We start from the raw sequence: 21,816 nt of genomic DNA on the forward strand, positions 1-21,816 counted from the left end.
GCGACGCGGCATCGCGACGCCTTTTATTTCCCCGTCTCGGCTTCTATTTTCCTTAATCACCGACTGGATATCCCCCTTATCGAATTCCTATCCATCTTTATGAACGAACAAACTCTAGGTCGTCCACCTTCCTACATCTCTAATCAACCGTTATAACGAATAATCTTAAAAATGAGTCAATTTTCTTTCTGAACACACCTCCATTCTGTTCTTTATACTCGGCATAGTTTTAGTCCACGTTTCTTTCAAAGACAAAAGAAAGAAAAGCAGGCCGACTTGATTAATTCGTAATAAAAGCATCGACTTCGACTTGTACAAGGGTGTATTCCATATATTCAAACAGTGGAACATTCTCAAGAGTCAGAAGTTCAATAAGTGGTGTGATTTTAAAATTCAGACCTCTAGAACACATTCCATGAATTCTAAAGTAAAGTCGATTCGAATCGTCATGAAAGAAACTGATGATAATGTAGACCTAGCAGAGGGGACGAAGACGGTACAGGGTGGTGGAGTTGGGGTTTCAGAACGAAGCAGGACGTGTCGGGGTCAGAGACGAGTTCATTCAGTGTCGCGTGGTTGGTCGACTACACATTCTTCTTTCTTCATCTAACCCCTATACCCCTCCTTTTCGATAGCTGCACTCTCCTCCTCCTTTGAGGTGATTTCCAAGCAACCAGGAGGAACGGGTTGGTCGATGAGGATTAAGCAGCTTCGCGAACTTGTCTCTGTTTGCGCTGAACCCGCAGCACACGTGCGCCGTCACGGCGACGAGACGCGTTTCTAGGCGGCTTAACGTGGTCTGGTTTCGCCGCGACGCTTTCGATCGACGTACCAGAGCTGGGTCGACGCTCAGCAAACTACCATTGACGAACGGTGCGCGGATACTTTGCTCGAATCTTCGTCGACGTCTACGAAGATCCTGAAGTCTGCTGGACATTTCTATTCTTCCCAGGCGTATACACAGCTCCACGTTTCATGGTGACAGAGGATGATAAAGGGGCGACTGACCTGAAAAGAAGAGGCTGTGTCTGAAGGATCAGGATAGAAAGAAAAAGGTGGATACGTGACGGAGCATTGCGCGAACTGTCGAGCGACGAGCACGACGAGGGACGATCTAAATCCATGAGGGCTATCCACCACGCTCGGCTGCTCCGTTCCCCACGCTGGTATGCCCCTCCTTCTTCGATTCGCCAGGACGTCAGCTGGAACTTGCGTGGTGCGTTCTGGGTGTGCAGCGTGCCGCTGCAGCTTCTAGTCCATTGTCACGATCCGAAAGACGATACGAACTGAAAGAGAAAAGGAAAGTCAACGGTGAAAGGAATCCATTATCAAACTGTATCCTCGTCAGACAGTGTCATCGTTATCGCGTTTCGTTGAACCGATTAACAACGGAGTACACTGATAATTCATGGATCGTCCCTGCTAAATCAGCCAGTGTGAACAAGCGTGATTTTGTGCATCGAAAAAAAAGACTATCCTGATCTACTTGTAACCGATACATCGCGGATGCGCTCGATCGTCGTCCAGGCTGTCGCGTGTTCTCGCGCTTCAGCGTGATCGGGAGCGACCGGCACCAGGCTGCCTTTCCTCGATTCAGTGGCAATCGTCGACGAAACGTCGGTGCGACGAGCCGGTGCGACAAGAAGCGACGGAGTACTGTCAACTTTGTGAATCGTTCACCCATAGGACACGTCAGTCTTCCGGTAAGTGGTCGATTGAACGCAACAACGCAAAGCGCACGCAGATTCGACGCAACCAGTCGAGCGACGATCGTTCACTGTTGCTCTAAAAAACGGTGTTTCGTTAGGATTACTTGACAGTGCTTCGTTTTGTCACGCAACGTCAAATGTTCACCGCAAGCCCGGTTTATCGTTTGAAATTATGTAAGAGACCGCGTTACGCGCAACTAACGCCTGTCCCTGACGCGAATAATGCGCCTCGCGCAATCACGTGCTTATTTTCTTTAGTGCATCTTAACTCTTTCTGTCCATCTCCATTTGTTTCGTCATTCGACGAAAGGAGCGATGAAGGGAATCTTGATCGAAGCCGCACGTGCTGCGTCAATTCTGAACACCTGCAGCGAGCAGATCCGGTTAACCGATCGGTTAATTAATCCCTGACTGATTGAAGTATGCAGTTTCAGGGTCTAGTTTCAAGAGACGGAACAATAGTGTACGCTTACCCGCTAGTACCATTCGCGATTAACCGTTGAAAAAGATCGGCAATAGGAGCAGCGTTTACTTAATTAATGCGGCCGCCGTGCGGCTCGTTGACCCCGTCGCAATGCTCGGACTTGGATCGTCCTTCGACGAAATTGATTTACTAAACCTACGGACCAACTTGCGTTTCTTATTCGGCTAAAAAAGTGTCACCATCTCTAGCTACTTTTTTCTTCTTTCTTCTGCTCTCCTCTGTCCTTTTTACCCGTTTCGCTCACATCCCTACCGTTCCTATTCTGCAATGCGTCAACGGACCACCTTCCGCACGCAACACGCGTCTGTAAATTTTTTGGTCGACCAGCTCGTCTGTTCTAAAATCGATAAAAAGACTAATTAGTGTCACCATTATGGGTTGGTTCATTTCTACACTGGTCGTTTCGTGACTAAATTAATCAACTCACCGTGACACCTGTCAAACGAGTAATAATTCATAATGTATATCGAAGAAAAAATAATTGTTTTGAGTATTAAAAGTGAGGCTCGGTAATAAGGAAGCCTTTTGATGCAAAAACAAGATTATACGTTCGGTGTTTTCCAGTCGAATACGAGCGAACAGACTTGATTAGAACATTTTCAGTTTCTTTTCTGTATAAAAATATAAGGTTGTCAGCCTTTTAACAAGCCTAATCTTGTGAGAGATTGAAGTTAGACTCCACTGCATTGAAATGAATAACAGTGTGAAAAAATAAACTCAGTCAGTCCCAAATAGGCAGCAGGAAGCAGCAATGAGAGAGTAATTTGTTTTCTCTGCGTTGCACCCCTCGTCAGCGGGAGAAACGCAATTACCGTCGCATCGTTCGCGCCTCTTTAAGTCATTAATTCAAGAGCTCGTCACCGCGTTCTGTCCCGCAATTTTTCTTCGCCATAAATGATGAGCCTCTAATGCTATCTCTCATCTATCAAGTAAACGAAGCATCATTCTCGACGGTTGAACACGTTTTCTTAAACCATCCGGTTTAATCACCTTTCCATAAGATCATTTCCAACCTTTTCAAGCTTGATCCGATTGCTGAGTTTCATTCAAACTTGGTGCATAATATCCGAAGTGCTTCTCCTTGTGAATGAATTGGGATCAGAGTTAACTCGGGTTGCCCTAGAAAATTAAATGAACGAAAATTAGAGGACGTTGCTGTAAGAGCGTAATATACACTATGCCAATCTACTCTCGTTTCAAGATTCCACTGTAAGAAATGGAACTGTAATGAATATTCAATTACATCGTTGAAAATAAATTGGAGTATCGGTTGCTCGACTAATCAAACAACGATAAATCTACTTTTTCTTTAGATACAAACGACGGATGGTAATTTCAATCGCAAATTGATCGTAAAAATACGTCAGATCGAATAGCCTATTATAAGTTACGTTTCCCATCGATACTGAACGTTTAACGATCGCGCGATAAGTTCAAGTGCAGCTCCATCGAGCGTGCTCTCCTTTTTCCTGAATCGTTGCTCACTTTCCAACCGGTGGACACTAAACAACGGCAATTTCGTTGAACCACGTAATCGTGAAGTGTCAGGAATCAATAAGACCTTGTCCAAAGTCGGCAATTATCATAGTTGACTGTCACAATAGAAATGACCATGTGTAATATAAACGTCTCATAGTGACAGTCGTTAATACGTTGTCTGTCATACTTTAACAAAAAGTCTTGCGACAGTCAACGTGTTATTAATGCAATTGCTATACATTTTTCTTACCATCCAATCATACTAAATTTCTGATCAATTGCATAAGCAATAATGCATCTAACGGGCATGCCGCTTATCGATTCAACAAGCAGTTTACTTTCATTTTTCCTGTGGATTGGAAACATTTTTTAAAAACTTTCTGAAACGCAAGCTAGAGTGATCGTTCAGCTAAAATTGGTCGCTTCTTCTCTGCTGTTCAGCTGAAAACTAAGATTTAAAATAAACTGAGTATTTTGAAATTGTTTTTATGCAATTTTTCATGTAAGCAAGATTTACGAGGTGTTTGAAATTTCTCTGCGACCAGGCACTACCGTCAGCCAAATATTCCTATTACTTCATTGTCCGCTCTGATCGATTTTGCCGCGTTGATTGATACGAGGATTCTTATTGTTGGAACGGATTCATTCACAGACCTCTTCCAAGAATGCGGTGCTATGTATCGAGCGAAGGTTTTCACTGACTCACTGATTGTTCTGCATACATCTATAGATGTTGTCACCTAGCAAGCACCGATTATCGACGTGTCCGTTTGAAATACGGCTTTTTATAGCGTCCATAGAGATAAAATGTACGTCAACGGTATCATGCAAACGATGGGTGCAGTTCTAAGCCATATTCGATGAAATTATTTTCTTCAGAATGGCTATTTAAAATTCTTCATAAGTACTTTGACTACAAAATGAAGAATCTTAGAAAGCAACGTTTAGTTCATTCGCTCGAGTCGTCGTAGAAATGTCAAACTTTCGGCCTCGATATAAATAGACAGCGATGAGTTTCAGTGAAAATCGGTGCAAACCGGTGTAATCGAAGGCTCGAAGTTCGGTTAAAAGCGGCGAATCTCAACGACGGTAGTCTCATCCCGTGGTGAAAGCTGGTCGCGAGAGGAATGGGTTGTGTCCATGCCTTCGTTCAGGGTTAAGGTGATACAGAGGTTGAGGTTGAAGTTGCGAAGGTTCGATACTAAATATAGAGAAGGCGCTTACGGGGTCAAATCAATAGGCATTCTGCGTATATATATATGTATATGCACACTGCCTGAACGTCTGCACAGTTAAGCTTAAAATACCCGTTCCTCGTGATCGTATCCAGAAACATCCCGTCCCCACGTGTATGCTCCATTATTTCCTTCTGTTTCGGATACTGGTCCCAACACAGCATCGCTTAATTTCTTCTCTAAAAGAATTTCGATACAATTTTCCTGATACCTATTCCGATCATTGCTGAGGAGTAGGGAGAATCAATCCGCATTTTGGAGGGGGCCAGGTTCGCCCTGGCAATTATGCAAATACTTGTAACAGTGATAAAGTACCGTTTAGAAATGGTAAAGCAGAGAGACGCAAAATCGAACGCATTCGCCGCATAAAATATATCACAAAATTTCATCGGTCACGCGACGCGACCCCCTTATTAGGCCATCACGTAAGGACATACCTTTCCTCCCACGTGTCGGCGCGATTTTTTTTTTTTCTATCCAGTTGCTATTCTAGCAATGATTAAATCGTTTCTAGAATTTCACCAAGGGCATCGCGTGCATAGAGGTAACGACTCACTCGGGGGTACGTTTTCGGATTTTCGTTTATTTTCGTTCCAGGATCGTAGAGCGAGCCGATACCGAGATCGGTGCACAGTGAAGATCGGATGTGGTGGACGTGCCGTTTAGCTGGAGGAACGACAGTGCTAGTATCGGTGGTAGCCGCGTGTACAGACGAGCTGGCACGTGAAAGGTTATATTGGATGAACAGGGGAGATTGTCGGTGATGGACAATGAGCAGCCGCATCAGGAACTGGTCAAGTGCGTGGTCGTGGGCGACACCGCAGTTGGAAAGACCAGACTGATCTGCGCGAGAGCCTGCAACAAACACGTGTCTCTCTCGCAACTGTTGACGACTCACGTGCCCACCGTCTGGGCTATCGATCAGTACAGAATCTACAAGGATGTAAGTTCTTTTTGCACAGCTATCTAATGCATGTTAGAGCATATATAATTAGACTGCTATTCGTGCAAATAAAAATGGCATTTTTATTTAATATGCCGTATTAAAGAAATGGGATAGAAAACAATGTCCTGCATTCGTTTACCAGGTCTTAGAACGATCCTGGGAAGTAGTCGACAACGTGAACGTTTCTCTGCGTCTCTGGGACACGTTTGGCGACCACGAGAAGGACCGACGTTTCGCATACGGAAGGTAATCTTACTCGTCCACCAACGTGCAACCTTCGCTAGATTTCTTCACGAGGTTAAAACGTTCAACTCTATTTATACAGATCAGACGTAGTGTTACTATGTTTCTCCATAACGAATCCCGTTTCTCTGCGGAACTGCAAAGCGATGTGGTATCCGGAGATAAGAAGATTCTGCCCTCAGACACCGGTATTGCTGGTGGGATGCAAGAACGACCTGCGGTACATGTATCGAGACGAAACTTATCTCAGCTATTTTCGAGATCGCAGTCCATTCGTGAGGTACGTTATCCGACTGGCTATGTTTAGCTCGATTTTTCTTCCGTATTTAGAAGCAACACACCCCTTTCGAGATTGATTTATTTTCCATCCTATACGATGGCTCGTTCAAATGCATCGATGCTTCTTCACCGATGGCCTCTTTGGCAAACTGTGTCAAAGTATTGATTTCGCTGGCTCCGCGTGCCTTTCCAATCGGTCGCTACTTTTCCCACCTCTTATCGGATGAAAATTTCCCTTTTCTGAAGATCACCGACGCGGAGTACGACATTTCGAACGCCTTTAACCATCGAGATATCGAATTCCCGGTTGGATGGCAACATTAAAAAGCGGGATTAATAGAACCTTGACATATAACGGTTGGCTCTCGAGGGATCTTCAAAGTTCAGCGCGACTTTCAAGAATTCTCTGCTTCTGTTTCGAGTCAATTTCACTCTAGGACGATCCTGTTTTCAGGGCGACGAGGAAGAGCGATCTGGTGATGCCTGATCAGGCTCGCGCCGTCGCGCGTGAACTCGGTGTCTGCTACTACGAGACCAGCGTCTTCACCTATTACGGGGTCAACGAAGTCTTCGAGAACTCGATCCGTGCTGCTCTGATCGCTCGTCGCCAACAACGATTCTGGATGACGAACCTGAAGAGGGTGCAGAGACCTTTGCTGCAGGTATCTTGAAAGCAGAAAATTTCACAAGTTACCCGTACAGTGTCTCGAATTGAAAGAAATATTTATGATCGCGTTTAGGCACCGTTCTGTCCACCGAAACCAGTCCCACCGGAAGTATGTCTCGCGGTAAGCACCTACGAGGAGAACATGAGGACGCTGTGGACGAAGCCGGTTCACACCGACGTGACTTTGATAGCCGGTAATTGCACGTTCTCGGCACATCGGTGTCTTCTAGCTGCCGCATCGCCGGCGTTCCATCGACTCTTCTCCACGGAATTGATCCAGGAACAGACGCCCAGAAGTTCCAGCGAATCCAGCATGGTATTGTCGCTACAGTCATCTGACCCATTTGCAAGTCGTTACCTGGATGGGTATAACAATGTTTTCTTACATTATTAAGGTGAGTACATTTGGCGAAGCAACGGTGGGTGATTTCAACGAGGACACCGAGTGCCTGATACGTATCGATCAATCAAAACCCACAAAGTAAGTTTATCCGACAAATAAGCGGTGTTTCTAATACCCGGAAATCCCGTTGTGATGCAACGATCAGCATTTCAATGAGCGTAAACGAACGTTGCAGAGTTTGGGAACAACTGAAGCGTCGCTCGAGCTTCCAAGTACTGCCCACGATGGATAACCAGAGGAAATCAAACGGTGCGACCAGGGAACTCAATCATCCTGCCTTTCAGAACATCCGTGTGTGCCTGGTGGGTACCTGAAAAATGAATTAATGAACGTCTAACAGAAGTTTAATTCTTTATTTTTGTCAATTGAATCATAGACTGAGAATACGAACGGAATGCAACAACCAACTACCGTGGTGACGCTGTCCAAGTTAATCACGCCACAGGCAATGCAGCAATGCCTGCAGTTCATTTACACGGGCAGTTTGGATAAACGGTATCATGATCTACAAGTACGTTGCGTCGGTAGATTTTCTATGCGGGCAGCCAGGTACACCCGTCCAGCACTCTCGCGAAGTCTTATCCTTTGCGTTTTTTTCAATTGGCGTAACAAGTTGCGTACGCCGATTTCTTAATAGCAAGTGTAGTTACGGTATGAGCAAACGAATAAAGAGAGCAAGTTAATTATGTCGACAGGTTACGTCAGTTTGATCTTGAATAAGAATATCCAGCTACGGAGAGCTTGTAATATCAATGTACTTTCTTTAAGCAATGAGTTTAAGCGATGCTAACAGTGCTGTATACAGTAACTAACGCGGCTCTATTCTTTCAGACAGCTCCTATCGGGCTTCTACTGGTTAGTACAATGTGAGATACGTTTGCTGACACCAGCACACATACACAAACACATAAGAGAATATAGACACGTATTAACACAAACCACACGCACGCATCTAGTAGAGCCATTTAGCTTTGAATTGTATCGATTCGGAGAGAATCGATCGGTTAGGTCATTGTCGCAATTATTCTTATTTTAGCATGTCCTCTTATCCATTAGATGAAAATGTAATAGAAGAGAAGAATCCAGGTAAAGGACGTATTCGTAGGATATCATCTGATAAATGTAACAAACATTCGTAACGATCATGGGTGCATGGATCATCGAATAGGACTTCCAAATGATTCATATCGATCATCTCCGTCTCGCGTGATAAATGGATTCCTGGTGATTGTACATATTTCTCGGTCACAGGAAATCAGGCAAGCAGCAGAATTCTTGGAGCTTCCGCAGTTACTGATGGTACTTGGAAGTATCCAAACAAGAGAACAGTTCAATAGTGACCTCAATAATCGGTACAAGCAGGTAGTGAGGCAGCGACTCGAAGATATTTGCCTGGAACACGGTAAAGCGTTAATTAAATAGAGATTTCTTGAATTTTCTATTAAACATACGACTTCTTTAGGACTGTTCGCCGATGTGGTGTTCGAGTTGGACGATGGAAGCGTGCCAGCCCACAAGGCGATTCTTACTGCCCGATGCGACGTTATGAAGGCGATGTTCTCTGGCGATTTCCGCGAAAGTAGCGCAAAAGTGGTAAGTTAAATCTCTTTCACCTCTACCGTTTCATTGTATCCTGTAAATTATAATAAAATTCAAATAACAGATAGTGTTTCCTGGAGTACGCGAGTACACGTTCCACAAACTGCTCTGTTATCTGTACACGGACGAGGTGCCAGCAATTTCCTCTGCCAGATGCTTGAATCTACTTGAACTGGCGAATCGCCTCTGTTTGCAACGACTGGTTAACCTGGTCGAGAGCAGGGTAATCGAAGATCTCGAGAGGCTGTCGCAGAACGAGGGAAACGAGGCTGTGGAGAATTGCCTGAGGCTACTGGAGCCGTGCAAGGTCAGCGAAGTCTTCGATCACTCATCGACTGATCAATAAACGACGAGTCTAATTTACGATTTATCGTTGGTTTGCAGTTACACAACGCTGATCAGCTGGCAGATTGGTGCATGAACCATCTGTGCGTGAATTACAATAAGCTGTGTAAGATGTCCCCCCGGAGTGTCCGTCTTCTTCATCCGGAGAACCAGGAGTATTTGAACGAGCATCGGTGGCCTCCAGTATGGTACGCGTTTTCAGTCAATACACCCTGGTACATTTGAAATGTTCAATTATATATTCTCTGTAATAGGTATTTAAAAGACTACGATTATTACCAAAAATGCCTGGCGGAACGGGACCGCGAGAACAAACCGACGTTGAAGAGGAATCGCAATCAGTCCGGATGTCTGTGCTTCTCTGGCTCTAGCAAGACGAGAAGAGAAGGTTCCAGCAACGGTAGCGGCACAACATCGTCGGCGAACAACGATCCACAAGCTGAACGACCATTGTTCGACTCATCCATAGAATCTGGTGACCAGGTTGTATGACAAGAGCCAAGCGGCATTCGCCGCTCGGTCAGATTCATTCTGGTCCTACCTGTGCTCATGGTCTTCATATGCACCATTTTTACTATTTTGATACTGCTACAGATTTATACTTAAGGAAAGGTATACGCTGACAAGACAATGATCTAATGCACATACAAGGTATACACACCTGTTACTAAAGTGTACCACGATGAAGCCTGTGTGTACTTGAAACAGGCTTCGCGTTCTTTATCCATTTTTCTCGTATGCAACAGGGATGAGAGTCTCTCCCTTGATGCATATTTCTTTCTTTTTTCTTCCCTAAAATGATACGCTCGATTAAAGCGTAGATTTTTTTAACATCGATACACGGTGCAGCTATATTTTTTTCTATGCGAACACAGTTCCAACGAAGGTAACGTTAAGCGAACTTACCGTTTATACTTGTACGTTGTCGAACTGCTGTAATCCTTTTTAAAGTAACTTCCTAACGGACGTCCATCGTTTTTAAAGAAAAACAAGCTGGTGCCTTTTGTTGATAACTCGTCGTTACCCACTAGACAGACCATCAAGCGTAACATTGACCATCTGAAAGAGAGGTTTCAACATCTTCTCCTCGTGTGTAACGCAAGAGAAAAAGACGAGTTACGATGCCGATTTCGACGATATGCTTTCTTCGGAATACCTTGCATTTGATTGTCCGTTAACACTGACAATGGAAATATTTTTAATTGTTCGTCTACTTTGATCACGTGAAATATATACAGATTACTTCGGTTACTGTCCAGAATATTCAGGCTTTCATGGTTAATAGTGTTTTAAAACAATATATGAAAACATTCAAGAGCTTCAGACATTATTAACCATTTTGATAATTATTGTTACCTTTTTTTCTTCCTTCTCTCTATAATTCTAATTTTGCAAACTATTATACGAAGTAAAAAAGGGATATAGAAAAGGTGACAAAACATTGAAATCAGAACGAGCCACTGAAGCAAAAAATTTCTCCAACAGACGATAACGATCGGCGTAATTTTATCGATGCGTGTTAGACTGAAGAAAACGAGCAATAGCTTTAGTTGATAGTAAAGCGTAAAGTATTAAGCGGTACATATATAGTTATGTAAGGATATAAGACAGCGTACGTGAACCTCTCTCGAGCCGTAAACTATTATTACACAAATCAACGCGAATTTTTACATCGTTTGTAAGATTATTCGACAACGTATACTCCCCTCCATCTCTTCGGTTTTCCTTCGACGAGTAAGGTTACAGCTTCTTCGAATCGTTAGAAGACTTTCTCGTATTTGTACTGTTTTCTAATCACCTACGGTTTAAGCGAATTATCCTCGTCGATTGTCGATTACCTTCGAACGACAAAAAAAAAGGGAACGTGCAGTTCGATCGACGCAGGCAGAGATCGTCCAATACATAACTGCAACATATCGATCACGGTAATGGGTTACTGCTAGAATTACTCTTCGCGACTACATCGGTAAGAATAATTAATAACTAGATAAAGGGAGAGCGGGAGAGAATCGATTATGTTTGTAAGAAGTATACATCAGGTGTATCTAATGTTCATAGGATATAGAATGATGTTATATCAAATATATTTCAATATAAGAGCGAATCCTTGGGTACCTTGTATATTTTCTGAACAATTTCATACTTTTTAAATGCACAAATTAACGGTCCTCGTGCGTCGAAGAAGCGTAACCTTTTTGTAATCCCATTGTGATCGGTTCAACTACATGTAACATTAGTGGTCGTTATTGTAGGCCTCTTGATATTTTTTAGTAGTCGATTATCACAAATATTATCGTTACTCATACCGTACATTATTGCGTGTTAAAAGTATACTTGGAAGGATTGAACGAATGAAACGATTTGAGAGAAAGAAATGAAAAATAAAGAAAACATGCGGTGAACGACTGAAAGAAGCGACGTATGTGTTTTGACATCCATAATTCTAGATTTTATATTTTGTGTATACAATGAACATTCGTTTTTTCACGAGCTTTCAAATAATTTGTAATATTTCGAGCTGTTTAAAATATTATTCGAATTGAACGTAAGTTCAACATTCTATCAAATATTCAGGATAATTCGATCGCTACATTTAGATACGCGTCAAATAATTGAACATATAGAATGAACGCATACACAGTCACAAAAAAAAAAAAGCGTTACTGCCCACTATGCAGGAAGTTCTGTTACGAAAACGACGTATGCCAAAGAGTGTTTGTTCCGGTGAGGGTAAGAATAACGTCCCACTTGTACGCTACGTCAATTTCAATGTCAATGTTATTCTTCGTCGCTCTTAAATGTATATTTTATACTGAAATTGGTAATCATAGAATTAAGGATACAACCGTATATGCGGTTGCAGATATGGAACGATAAGGGGCATCAATTTTCGCACGTATTTTAATCGAAGTTATCTTGTGACGCGTAAAAAAAATGTTAAGTTCAATACTTATTCAAGGCATTTGCGAGCGCTTAGAGTTCAACACTTATAAATATTTCATAATTAACATTATATTTATCACAAAGATAACTTAAATTCATACGTAGAAGTATTTCTTATCCTTATATTTCAATAATTCCTCGACTATTCGGGGTATTTACGTCCATCTTGTGTTTCTTCACTTTAAATTCAATGTTTTAGCTTCCCGCGCTCGCAAAGCCGTTGGTCCTGACCCCCTGAGGTATCGTTGCGACATATGTTTTGTAACGATAATCAAATCGATCAATTTAATTGATTTATAATCAACACGATGGAAAATATTATGGTCGTATGCTAAAGTTTAAGCATAAACATCAATTAATAAATAATAAAATTACATGAACATTTCATACTGCAAAATTTAGCACTGATAAGAAAGAATCCTTATTTTTTATGCGTAGCATTTATAAATGGACATTAAGTCCTATAGACGCGTTGTACTTCGACCTTTTAACTATTCCATTCTTAAAAGATATACGTACAAACTGACCGGCTTTGCCGACGATTAAGATTTTTTAAACTACAATCATAGCATCTCAACTGAATTCAGAAAGTTCTTTACCATCAATCTATTACCTACTTCTTTACCGGGTATATTTCAGTTTGTGGTCACATACTCGGTGAACAAAATCATATACGTAGCGGAAGCGGAAAGAAGCTGATCTTGAGACGTCATCGTTGAGCGCATAGTTAGCGCCATCTAATAACATAGCGCTGAACTGTGATAAACCGACTTAACTCGTAACTACCAGTCGATAAGTTCTTTCCATCTATCATTTCAATAGCGCTGCTATTTTATTCTATTCTGAACCGATAATATAGTATGTGACATAAAAATGGTAAGAGGTCTGTATTTGGTATAATTGTATTTGCAATGGTACATTTCAGAATCTCAAAGGCATAGTTCCTGAAAAAAATATAACAGAGATTAAATAGAAAAATAAAAACATAAATTCCGCAGCCAATTCGCTCGTATTATTTGCTGCATAATTAATAAGTGTACCATTGAAATAATGATGCAATTATTAATAATCCATCAAATAATAACGATTTACCAGGTCTCACCACGGGGAGGTTGCTGCGGCTGGAGACCCGCCCTACCTCATCCCATCCACCCTCCATTTATGCAAATTTTTACTTTTATTTAATAACATCATCCTCTTAGTGCACATTTGCAAAACGTTTCGATTGTTGTGCAAACGAACAACAAAAGGAGCATTGTTTTTATTCTCTACCTACCTATCTACTTATCTATACATATATTTACGTAGATTTTTGCTTTTTATTCCTATCGCAACATTTTTTAATTTCGATTTTGATTACAGATCTGTAATTAATAAATATGCAATTGCATATTTGTCCTACATACTTATACTACTAAGAATAGCTACCAATACGAGCGCTCGTAATTATATTAAAAATTCGCTTAAATCTAACGCTTTCTAATTAAACACTGCAGTGTTTGACGATTATATCTTGATGACCATATACATAAATAAGTCCAATGAATTTGTTGATTTTGTTGTCTTCACCAGAATACTTCCTAAAATAAAACTGAAAAGGATTAAACATAATTTAAGAAAATAATGAGACTTATGTAACCTTAATCATAAATTTACAACCTGCCTGAAAGAAACAGAAAAGGATTAAATACAGTTTTCGAAAATAGGAAGGTTCAAATATTACCACTCATAAGAATCATTTTCCCTTTTCAATGATTTCCACCTTGGTTTACTTAATTGGATACATTGAATTCCATTTATGGACGCTAGATTTTAAATTACATTTCTTCCAATCTATTATCCGATATTATTAATTCACACTTCCTATAAAGATATTACTCTGTAACAGAAACTGATTAATTGAATCCAGAAAAAGACAAAGAAAAATTAATAGCTGGAAAGAAGATACATTAGTAACAATAAAATTTTACAAAAGTCAGAGTGGTTGTTCATAATGCAAAATCAATTTGATGCGAAATATGAATTAAAAGCAAACTTCACTACCAAAATAAAGCGAAAAAAATGCAGAAAAATATATACTTGAGTTATGTGATTTGAGTTAAGAACATTAATTATTTCATTTTATTGTATTTAATATTCGTTCATTTCGCGACAAATAGTATAGAATATTTTAATTGAAACAACTGTCTTTTACTGCAATATACGTACAACCATGACTCTACTCGACTTTATTGCATTATATTATTCAATACACCTTTCGATGCAAATTTATTGTAAATGGAAAAACTGAAAAGAAAATCACGAGTGGACTTTGCTTCTCAGGAAAAGAATTTGAAAATTTATAAAAGTAATTTAATTAGCTTCTCCGTAAGCTTGAAACAAAACATCGCGATCAAAAATTAAAACTAAACAACTCGAACAACAATTATCCACTACTTTTGTTTAAATAAAGTAGAATTAAAATTTAATAAGATATTTCAAATGAATCTTCCTTGAAATAATTTATCACCAATCATCACAAAATAAAAAGAATTTCCATTTTAAATAAAACTTTGAATAAAGTTCTCTTTAAGACTTTATCGTATCTACTAATATTCTGAAAACATTAAATTCATATATTATTTAACAGTATTTCCAATAACCGATTGCTCAAAATTTTCAAAATTAAAAAATGGAAAGAAAAAAGAATGGGGGCGGGGCAGTGAGAGGGAGGGTACAGGGGAACCTGAAAAGAAAAGTTTGACTGCCCATAAGAGCAATCCCTAAGCAAACCCTATAAAACAAACCGAAATCACACGCAACACTAATTTCAAAATTGCAAACATTCTGAACTATGACAAAACATCGGCTGGCAACGAAGGGTTTCACGCCCCCTAGTCTTACGCCAGACGCTACATACCACCCACCCCGCCTGCACGTCGTAACGCCAGGACAGAATGCACCCCTTCGCTAAGAGCGCTACCCGCCCGTCCAACACGTTGCATCCAACGGTGTCAGATTGACGGACGCCCATAGTATAGACAAAAGGACTGCAGTTTAGAATATGGTAACATATTTTCATATGTTCCATATTCTAAAACTGCGCCTGCAAAGGCCTAGTAATGCATGGGTTTGTCTCCCATGAGATGGTGTTCACGGTCTCAGGCCGCGGAATCCTTAAAAGGACTCCCACCGAATGTGAGTCATAGTTACTTCCACTAATTAACAATCGCGAATTCATTCGCAACACTAATTTCATTAATTATATAATATGTACAAAAGCGTACGCGTGAAGGCTGCTCCATTATGCGCAACACTAAGCTGAAAAAAAGAAAACAAGAGAAAACGCGAACTGTAACGCAACACTACTCAAATCTACCGAATTTTGTAAGGCGCAACACTAATCTAAAAAAGGGGTACAGCCAATCCAAGGCTGTACCACGGCAGCTGGTCCATAGCTGCCTTATGGACCATGGCAACTCCACTGGATCGTTTTTGGGCATTTCTAATGCAAAACGCGAATATTCATTACCGTAACACTAATTAGGAGGGAACTCTATAAACTAATGCAAAGCAATCGCGTATTTATAAGTCGCAACACTGGGAAACAATCGCGCTAATGTCATTCGCAACACTATCTTTAACAGGCATGCAATTAAAATGCAAAAAAGGGGGATTCTCAAACCGTGAATTTTTTACTCGCAACACTAATTTCATTAATTATATAATATGTGCAAAAGCGTACGCGTGTAGGCTGCTCCATTATGCGCAACGCTAAGCTGAAAAAAAGAAAGAAAGAGAAAACGCGAACTGTAACGCAACACTACTCAAATCTACCGAATTTTATAAGACGCAACACTAATCTAAAAAAGGGGTACCATGGCAGCTGGTCCATAGCTGCCTTATGGACCATGGCAACTCCACTGGATCGTTTTTGGGCATTTCATCGTATATCGCAACACTAATGCAAAACGCGAAAATTCACTACCGCAACACTAATTAGCAGGGAACTCTATAAACTAATGCAAAGCAATCGCGTATTTATAAGTCGCAACACTGGGAAACAATCGCGCTAATGTCATTCGCAACGCTATCTTTAACAGACATGCAATTAAAATGGAAAAAGGGGGATTCTCAAACCGTACATTTTTTATTCGCAACGCTAAAGCAATCAACGTTGAAAAGTTAAATTCTGTTTTGAAGCAATGCAAAAAGGAAACGCGATATTTAAAATTCGCAACACTAAATTGAACCGTGATTCATTCGCAACACTAAATTGAAAACGCGATTTGCCCAAAATCATGGGGGTCACGGGCCCCCTCTTCTCCTGCAATTACAAAACTACAACTACAGGCAAGCACAGTGACAAAGTAGTAACGATAATGATTTCCCATCCTTTTTTTCAAAAGGATGCAAAATCATTAGTAGTTCCCCTCTTGAAAGACAGTTTGTCGGGGCGCTTCGGCATATAGCCTTTTCTTTCTTCGGGCGGTCCACCCACCTGAAACTTATATCTAAAGCTCGAGACTTGCAAATTCGCAAAACAAAAGAAAAAACAATCAACAAAAAAGAAAAATCGCGATACTCTAATTGACACGTGGACGAAAGAGGACTTTATATGTATAAGTCGTTGTTCGTGCACACGTGCCGTGCTCGAGCAGAACTTGTGCGTTTCGTGCCATCGCGATCGCGTATGACGACTTATAGAGTCGCCAAAAATTTGAAAAATTGTACAGATAGAATCGAAGGCGAACGGCATACTCCATTCGTATCGATTGGATCGTCAATTCTTCAAATATATTCCAGGTACAGGTTGATCACGCGAAATCGCGCCTACCCGACCAAGAGACTGTGACAACCTGTCCCGGCCCTATCTACTTACAATCTATCACACACACCAGAAGGTATACTACCTACCTGCCTAACGCTATATTTAAAATAGGCAAAATCACATTCTCACAAAAATTCATTCCACGACCCCCATACACTCCACCCGGGCGCAAAAGCCTAAACTAGGGAGAACGTCCCGGGACGCCTCCGTCACCCGAGTTTCATCTCACATCACACTCTACGGTACGTACCATTTTTCACTGAAATCGTCTGGCAAGGCTAGCAATCATTGCGTATAATGATAATTACAAAATTTAATTAACTACTTCGATATAGAATATTTCATAATAATGGTAATAATCTTGGTAATAGTAATGGTAATAATACTATTTGGTTTATACGTTCATTGTACATCTTGTTGAATAAAATATTATTTCAAATTAAAAGTTAAATGAAAAAGTTATTAAACCGACGCAATCCCACAGCCTAAAAACACACACACCATATGTGGAAATTACGTCGTGCACGATATACTAACACAATGCCAGCCGCTTATTAATTATTATTCTTATGAACTACGTCATCGTGCCCATTGCCTCTACCCATCCAAGTAGCACCTGGGCACGTGAATGGGCTTTGGCAATAAACACGGAAGGGGTTAAACCTGAAAATCCTGATCTACAAACATGATTAGTACATAAACATCTAACGGGCTAATATTTTACTATTTTAATAAAAGTGACTCGACTTTGTAAATATAAAGCTTTAAGAACAAATACTGAAAAATAAAATAGAGCAACTATGACGCAAACATGGTGCACTGCTAATATCAGCTGGCAACGAGGGGTCTCACGCCCCCTAGTCTTACGCCAGACGCTACATACCACCCACCCCGCCTGGACGTCGTAACGCCAGGACAGAGTGCACCCCTTCGCTAAGAGCGCTACCCGCCCGTCCAACACGTTGCATCCAACGGTGTCAGATTGACGGACGCCCATAGTATAGACAAAAGGACTGCAGTTTAGAATATGGTAACATATTTTCATATGTTCCGTATTCTAAAACTGCGCCTGCAAAGGCCTAGTAATGCATGGGTATATCTCCCAGAGATGGTGTTCACGGTCTTATGCCGCGGAATCCTTGTAACTAATTTCATTAAATAAATAATACATTGGATTGAGTTTAAAAACCAAAAGGATTCCCACCGAATACTAGTCAGTGCATAGTCATATTTACTCTCGCGTCGGAAATTTCTCGCAACACTAATTTAATAAAGACAAAACTCTAATAAAAAGGAATTTAATGTCAAAATTGAATTTGATATTTTATTAAAAGCAAAATGACTAATTAAGAATTCTTTACAATGAAAAAAGAATTTATTATGAAAATTAATAAGAAATTAAAACATCCTCGGGCAACTCCCTCCTCAGAGTAACTTTTCAAGAATACGCAAAATCTGTTGAAATAGATCACTCTGAATTGAAAATCTACCCGTCACGAATTGTCTTCTTGCACATAAATTGATCAATTTTACATGAAAGCATAACTAAGTTAAACTTCGCTATAGAGAGTATTGAACATTACTACTCGTAAAAAATTCTCAAATTCTATTTGAATTTTCAATGTACAAAATGTAATGAAATCAATGTAAAATCATAATTAGTATGTATATCCAATATACATATTATATTACCAATATTGTATCAATTTAAATCTTTACAATAACTAAATCAGATGGTATCTGAATTCTTCGTTAAAGAAAAACTAAATAAAATTGTTTTTGCATTACAATATTTCTTATTCCACGTTTTGTTATAAAATCGTATCATGAACATTTTAAAGCATTCATATATTTTATAAATTTGTATTGGAATATGTGGAATAGAAATAATGTTTAAACGCGAAGTGCAAGAAGACCTAGCCTGAACTATATGAAATGAAATACAATAAAAATGTAACTACTCATGAGTATAATCATACCCATGGTCACTGTGCTAGCCAACTACATATACAACCAGTAGCCCGTGTCGATTCGGACCATTCGTCCTACGACATGATTGGGCACCGGAGGAACCATAAAACATGCGACTCACCGTTCGCAGATATGCTCTTCTTCCGACAGTCAAATAGGAGGCTGCACAACAACTAGGTAGCAGGTTGGCTTATAGGAGAAGACGGAAGTCGTGAAGGAAATCATCGGCCCAGTCATCAGGGTGTTCAGGAACTCGGCAAAATTTAGAAATTCATCTGTAACAGAACAAAAAAGAATTATGGTTAATTATGAAAATTATCAACCTTTATTCTTATAAAATTATAGATCAATTTGAATTCTATAAAATATTAGCAATTAAAAAGAACTCTCAATTATCAAGTGTCGAAATTGTAAATTATTCTATTTGAATTAAAATTAATTAAATAAAGTAATAAGATACTTACACTCTGTCCTTATGGAGCAAAGCCCAAGACTCCTCTTCAGTGGTGCTCTGACTCTAATACCGGATATATCGAAAAATTGAAACAAAAAAATAAAAAATAAAAATAAAGATATTCTAATAACGCGACCGTGAATAATTTCGGGCGAACAATTGTAAAGACTCTACTTTCGCGATGGAAAAAGAAAAATCAGAGCCGCGATACTCTAGAAAATATTTTATAATACGCAGCAAACACTGACTCTACTTTCGCGTGATTCCTAATTGTACAAACGCAACTCTATTCAGGGCCAGTTCACCCTTGAACAAAACAAAACATTGGAACTATGTTCGTACAAACACTGACTCTACCGACCGCCTTGCGCGCGGCCACAACAATTCCTGGAAGAAAAGATTAGTGAGGAGGTTGGGGATGGGTGGAAATAAATAAAACCATACAAACATTCTTCTTATTGAGCATTCCTTAAGATAATACTGTTACGTGTAAATGGAAATATCAACGAACACGAATATTATTGAAGTTGAATATTGATCCTAGATTAAATAATTGTTGATAATTATTCCAATGAATATTACAAGGATAAAAGATCATTGTTAAATACATATAATAAACTATTTTATTAAAGCAGTGGATTTTTGTTGTTAAGATTGTAAGCATATTAGAAATTGTTGGAAATTTTATTACGTCGTAATTTATAAATTATCTAATTCTTTTCAATAAGCAAAATCCATTAATTAATCATGCTTAAACAGCATGTGATTTAAAAACGTGATTCTATTTTAATTTAAACTTGCATCGAAAACTGGATATTATAATATAATTACTACGATTTAACAAAAATAGATTGTTTAAAATAATTAATAATTGCTGAAGAGAAGCAATCATTTGCAGTAGAATTCGAATTATTTCAATTTTGTTCTAGTTTAAAACAAATGTATTAAAATACTGGACGAAATTATTTAATAAAATGAAAAATTAATTATTCTTTTTCTATGAATTGGTTAAAGAAAAAAAATGTCTCTAATCTTTTCTTTCTTGACTTTGGCAGCAAGTAATTATCAAAAATGCTTACAATTAACAACGACTCAATAAAAAACAAGTAATAATAAATGTTAATTATTGATTAGAATAAATTAAAACAATAAATTCTTACAAAATTCTATTTCAAACCCATATTAGGTGTCATGGCGTCCTTTCAATATCCATCAAATATCTGTAACAAATAAGAAAAACGAATTTATGTAAATAAAATTTAATCAACAATAATAAAATTATTACTAATAAACGATCGAACTATAATTTATGCAAAATATTTTAATAGGTAGAATGCGCACCTACTACTTATACGGAAGGATGCTCTCAACACGTCTTACCTCTTCGAAGCTCGAGAGAGCAATGGCGAGACCTTCCTTCCCATCGTAGACCGATCAGCACCGTTCGGTATTATTCGGTAATGTTCGTCCCCAGCCGAACCGAAGCCGGTAGACGAACAGATCTCATAATATTACGATGCTCAAGAAAGAACGTTATTAAATATCAAACAATAAATTGTTTGAAAGAATATTCAAAACGTTCAATATTGGCTAGAAAATTAACGATATAAAAGGGAATGTAATTCAGATTCTGCTGTTCCAACCTCATTGTACAATCGCGGCAAGAGCACAAAAATTCAACTCTTGTATTTTTGAAGAAAATGCCGAATTAATGTCAAATATCAACAATCTAGACTTCTCTTCGATGTTTCTCTCTGTTTTTTGTACTTTTAACACCCGATCGGCAATTTAATTTAATATTTGAAGATAATTTAATCTTACCTGTTGCAGACACGTGAACAACGGACGAAACTTCCAAGAGGACTGATGCACCCCACGAGTAACGATGAATCTGATTGGTCTAAATAGGTGGACGCCATAATGGATGCCAGGTGGACGACCAATCACAAGCATTGGTAGAAACTTCAAAGTGCTTTGAAACTTTAACATTAACAGAACGGAGATTCGTTGAAAATAATCAACGCCATATTGAAATAAAGTCAAAATTGTTTTTTTCACTTTAAAGCACCGAAATATGAAAAAAGATAGAAAAATGCATAAGATATTAATGGTATTTAATAAATTATCATCATAAAAGCAGAATAAATGAGAAATATGTTATTTTAATTCGTATCTATATCGGCAAAATAGGGTATAAATTTTCAGCTTACGCATTTCTTATGACAATGTGGAAATGATGTCAGAAATCA

The 21,816-nt window shown here is 39.3% G+C and overlaps 1 protein-coding gene across 4 annotated transcripts; it reads left to right on the forward strand.

Annotated features, from left to right (window-relative positions):
- The first annotated feature begins 83 nt into the window (after positions 1-83).
- Positions 84-12,714, forward strand: LOC114876796 (rho-related BTB domain-containing protein 1). 4 transcript variants are annotated; one of them, XM_029188619.2, is made up of 15 exons: positions 84-1,703; positions 5,505-5,850; positions 5,996-6,099; positions 6,179-6,376; positions 6,830-7,037; positions 7,116-7,358; positions 7,438-7,523; positions 7,621-7,747; positions 7,822-7,956; positions 8,277-8,300; positions 8,697-8,847; positions 8,908-9,038; positions 9,109-9,351; positions 9,429-9,577; positions 9,644-12,714. In XM_029188619.2, the coding sequence occupies exons 2-15, from the start codon at positions 5,671-5,673 to the stop codon at positions 9,879-9,881; spliced, it is 2,217 nt and encodes a 738-aa protein (XP_029044452.1). In that variant the 5' UTR covers positions 84-1,703; positions 5,505-5,670; the 3' UTR covers positions 9,882-12,714. The 4 variants fall into 4 exon arrangements, with proteins under 4 accessions (XP_029044452.1, XP_029044451.1, XP_029044450.1 ...); XM_029188618.2 differs by lacking the exon at positions 84-1,703 and adding an exon at positions 4,712-4,865; XM_029188617.2 differs by lacking the exon at positions 84-1,703 and adding an exon at positions 4,712-4,833.
- Positions 12,715-21,816: the final 9,102 nt, after the last annotated feature.

The sequence above is a fragment of the Osmia bicornis genome, chromosome 9 (assembly GCF_907164935.1).
Source record: "Osmia bicornis bicornis chromosome 9, iOsmBic2.1, whole genome shotgun sequence".
Classification (NCBI taxonomy): domain Eukaryota; kingdom Metazoa; phylum Arthropoda; class Insecta; order Hymenoptera; family Megachilidae; genus Osmia; species Osmia bicornis.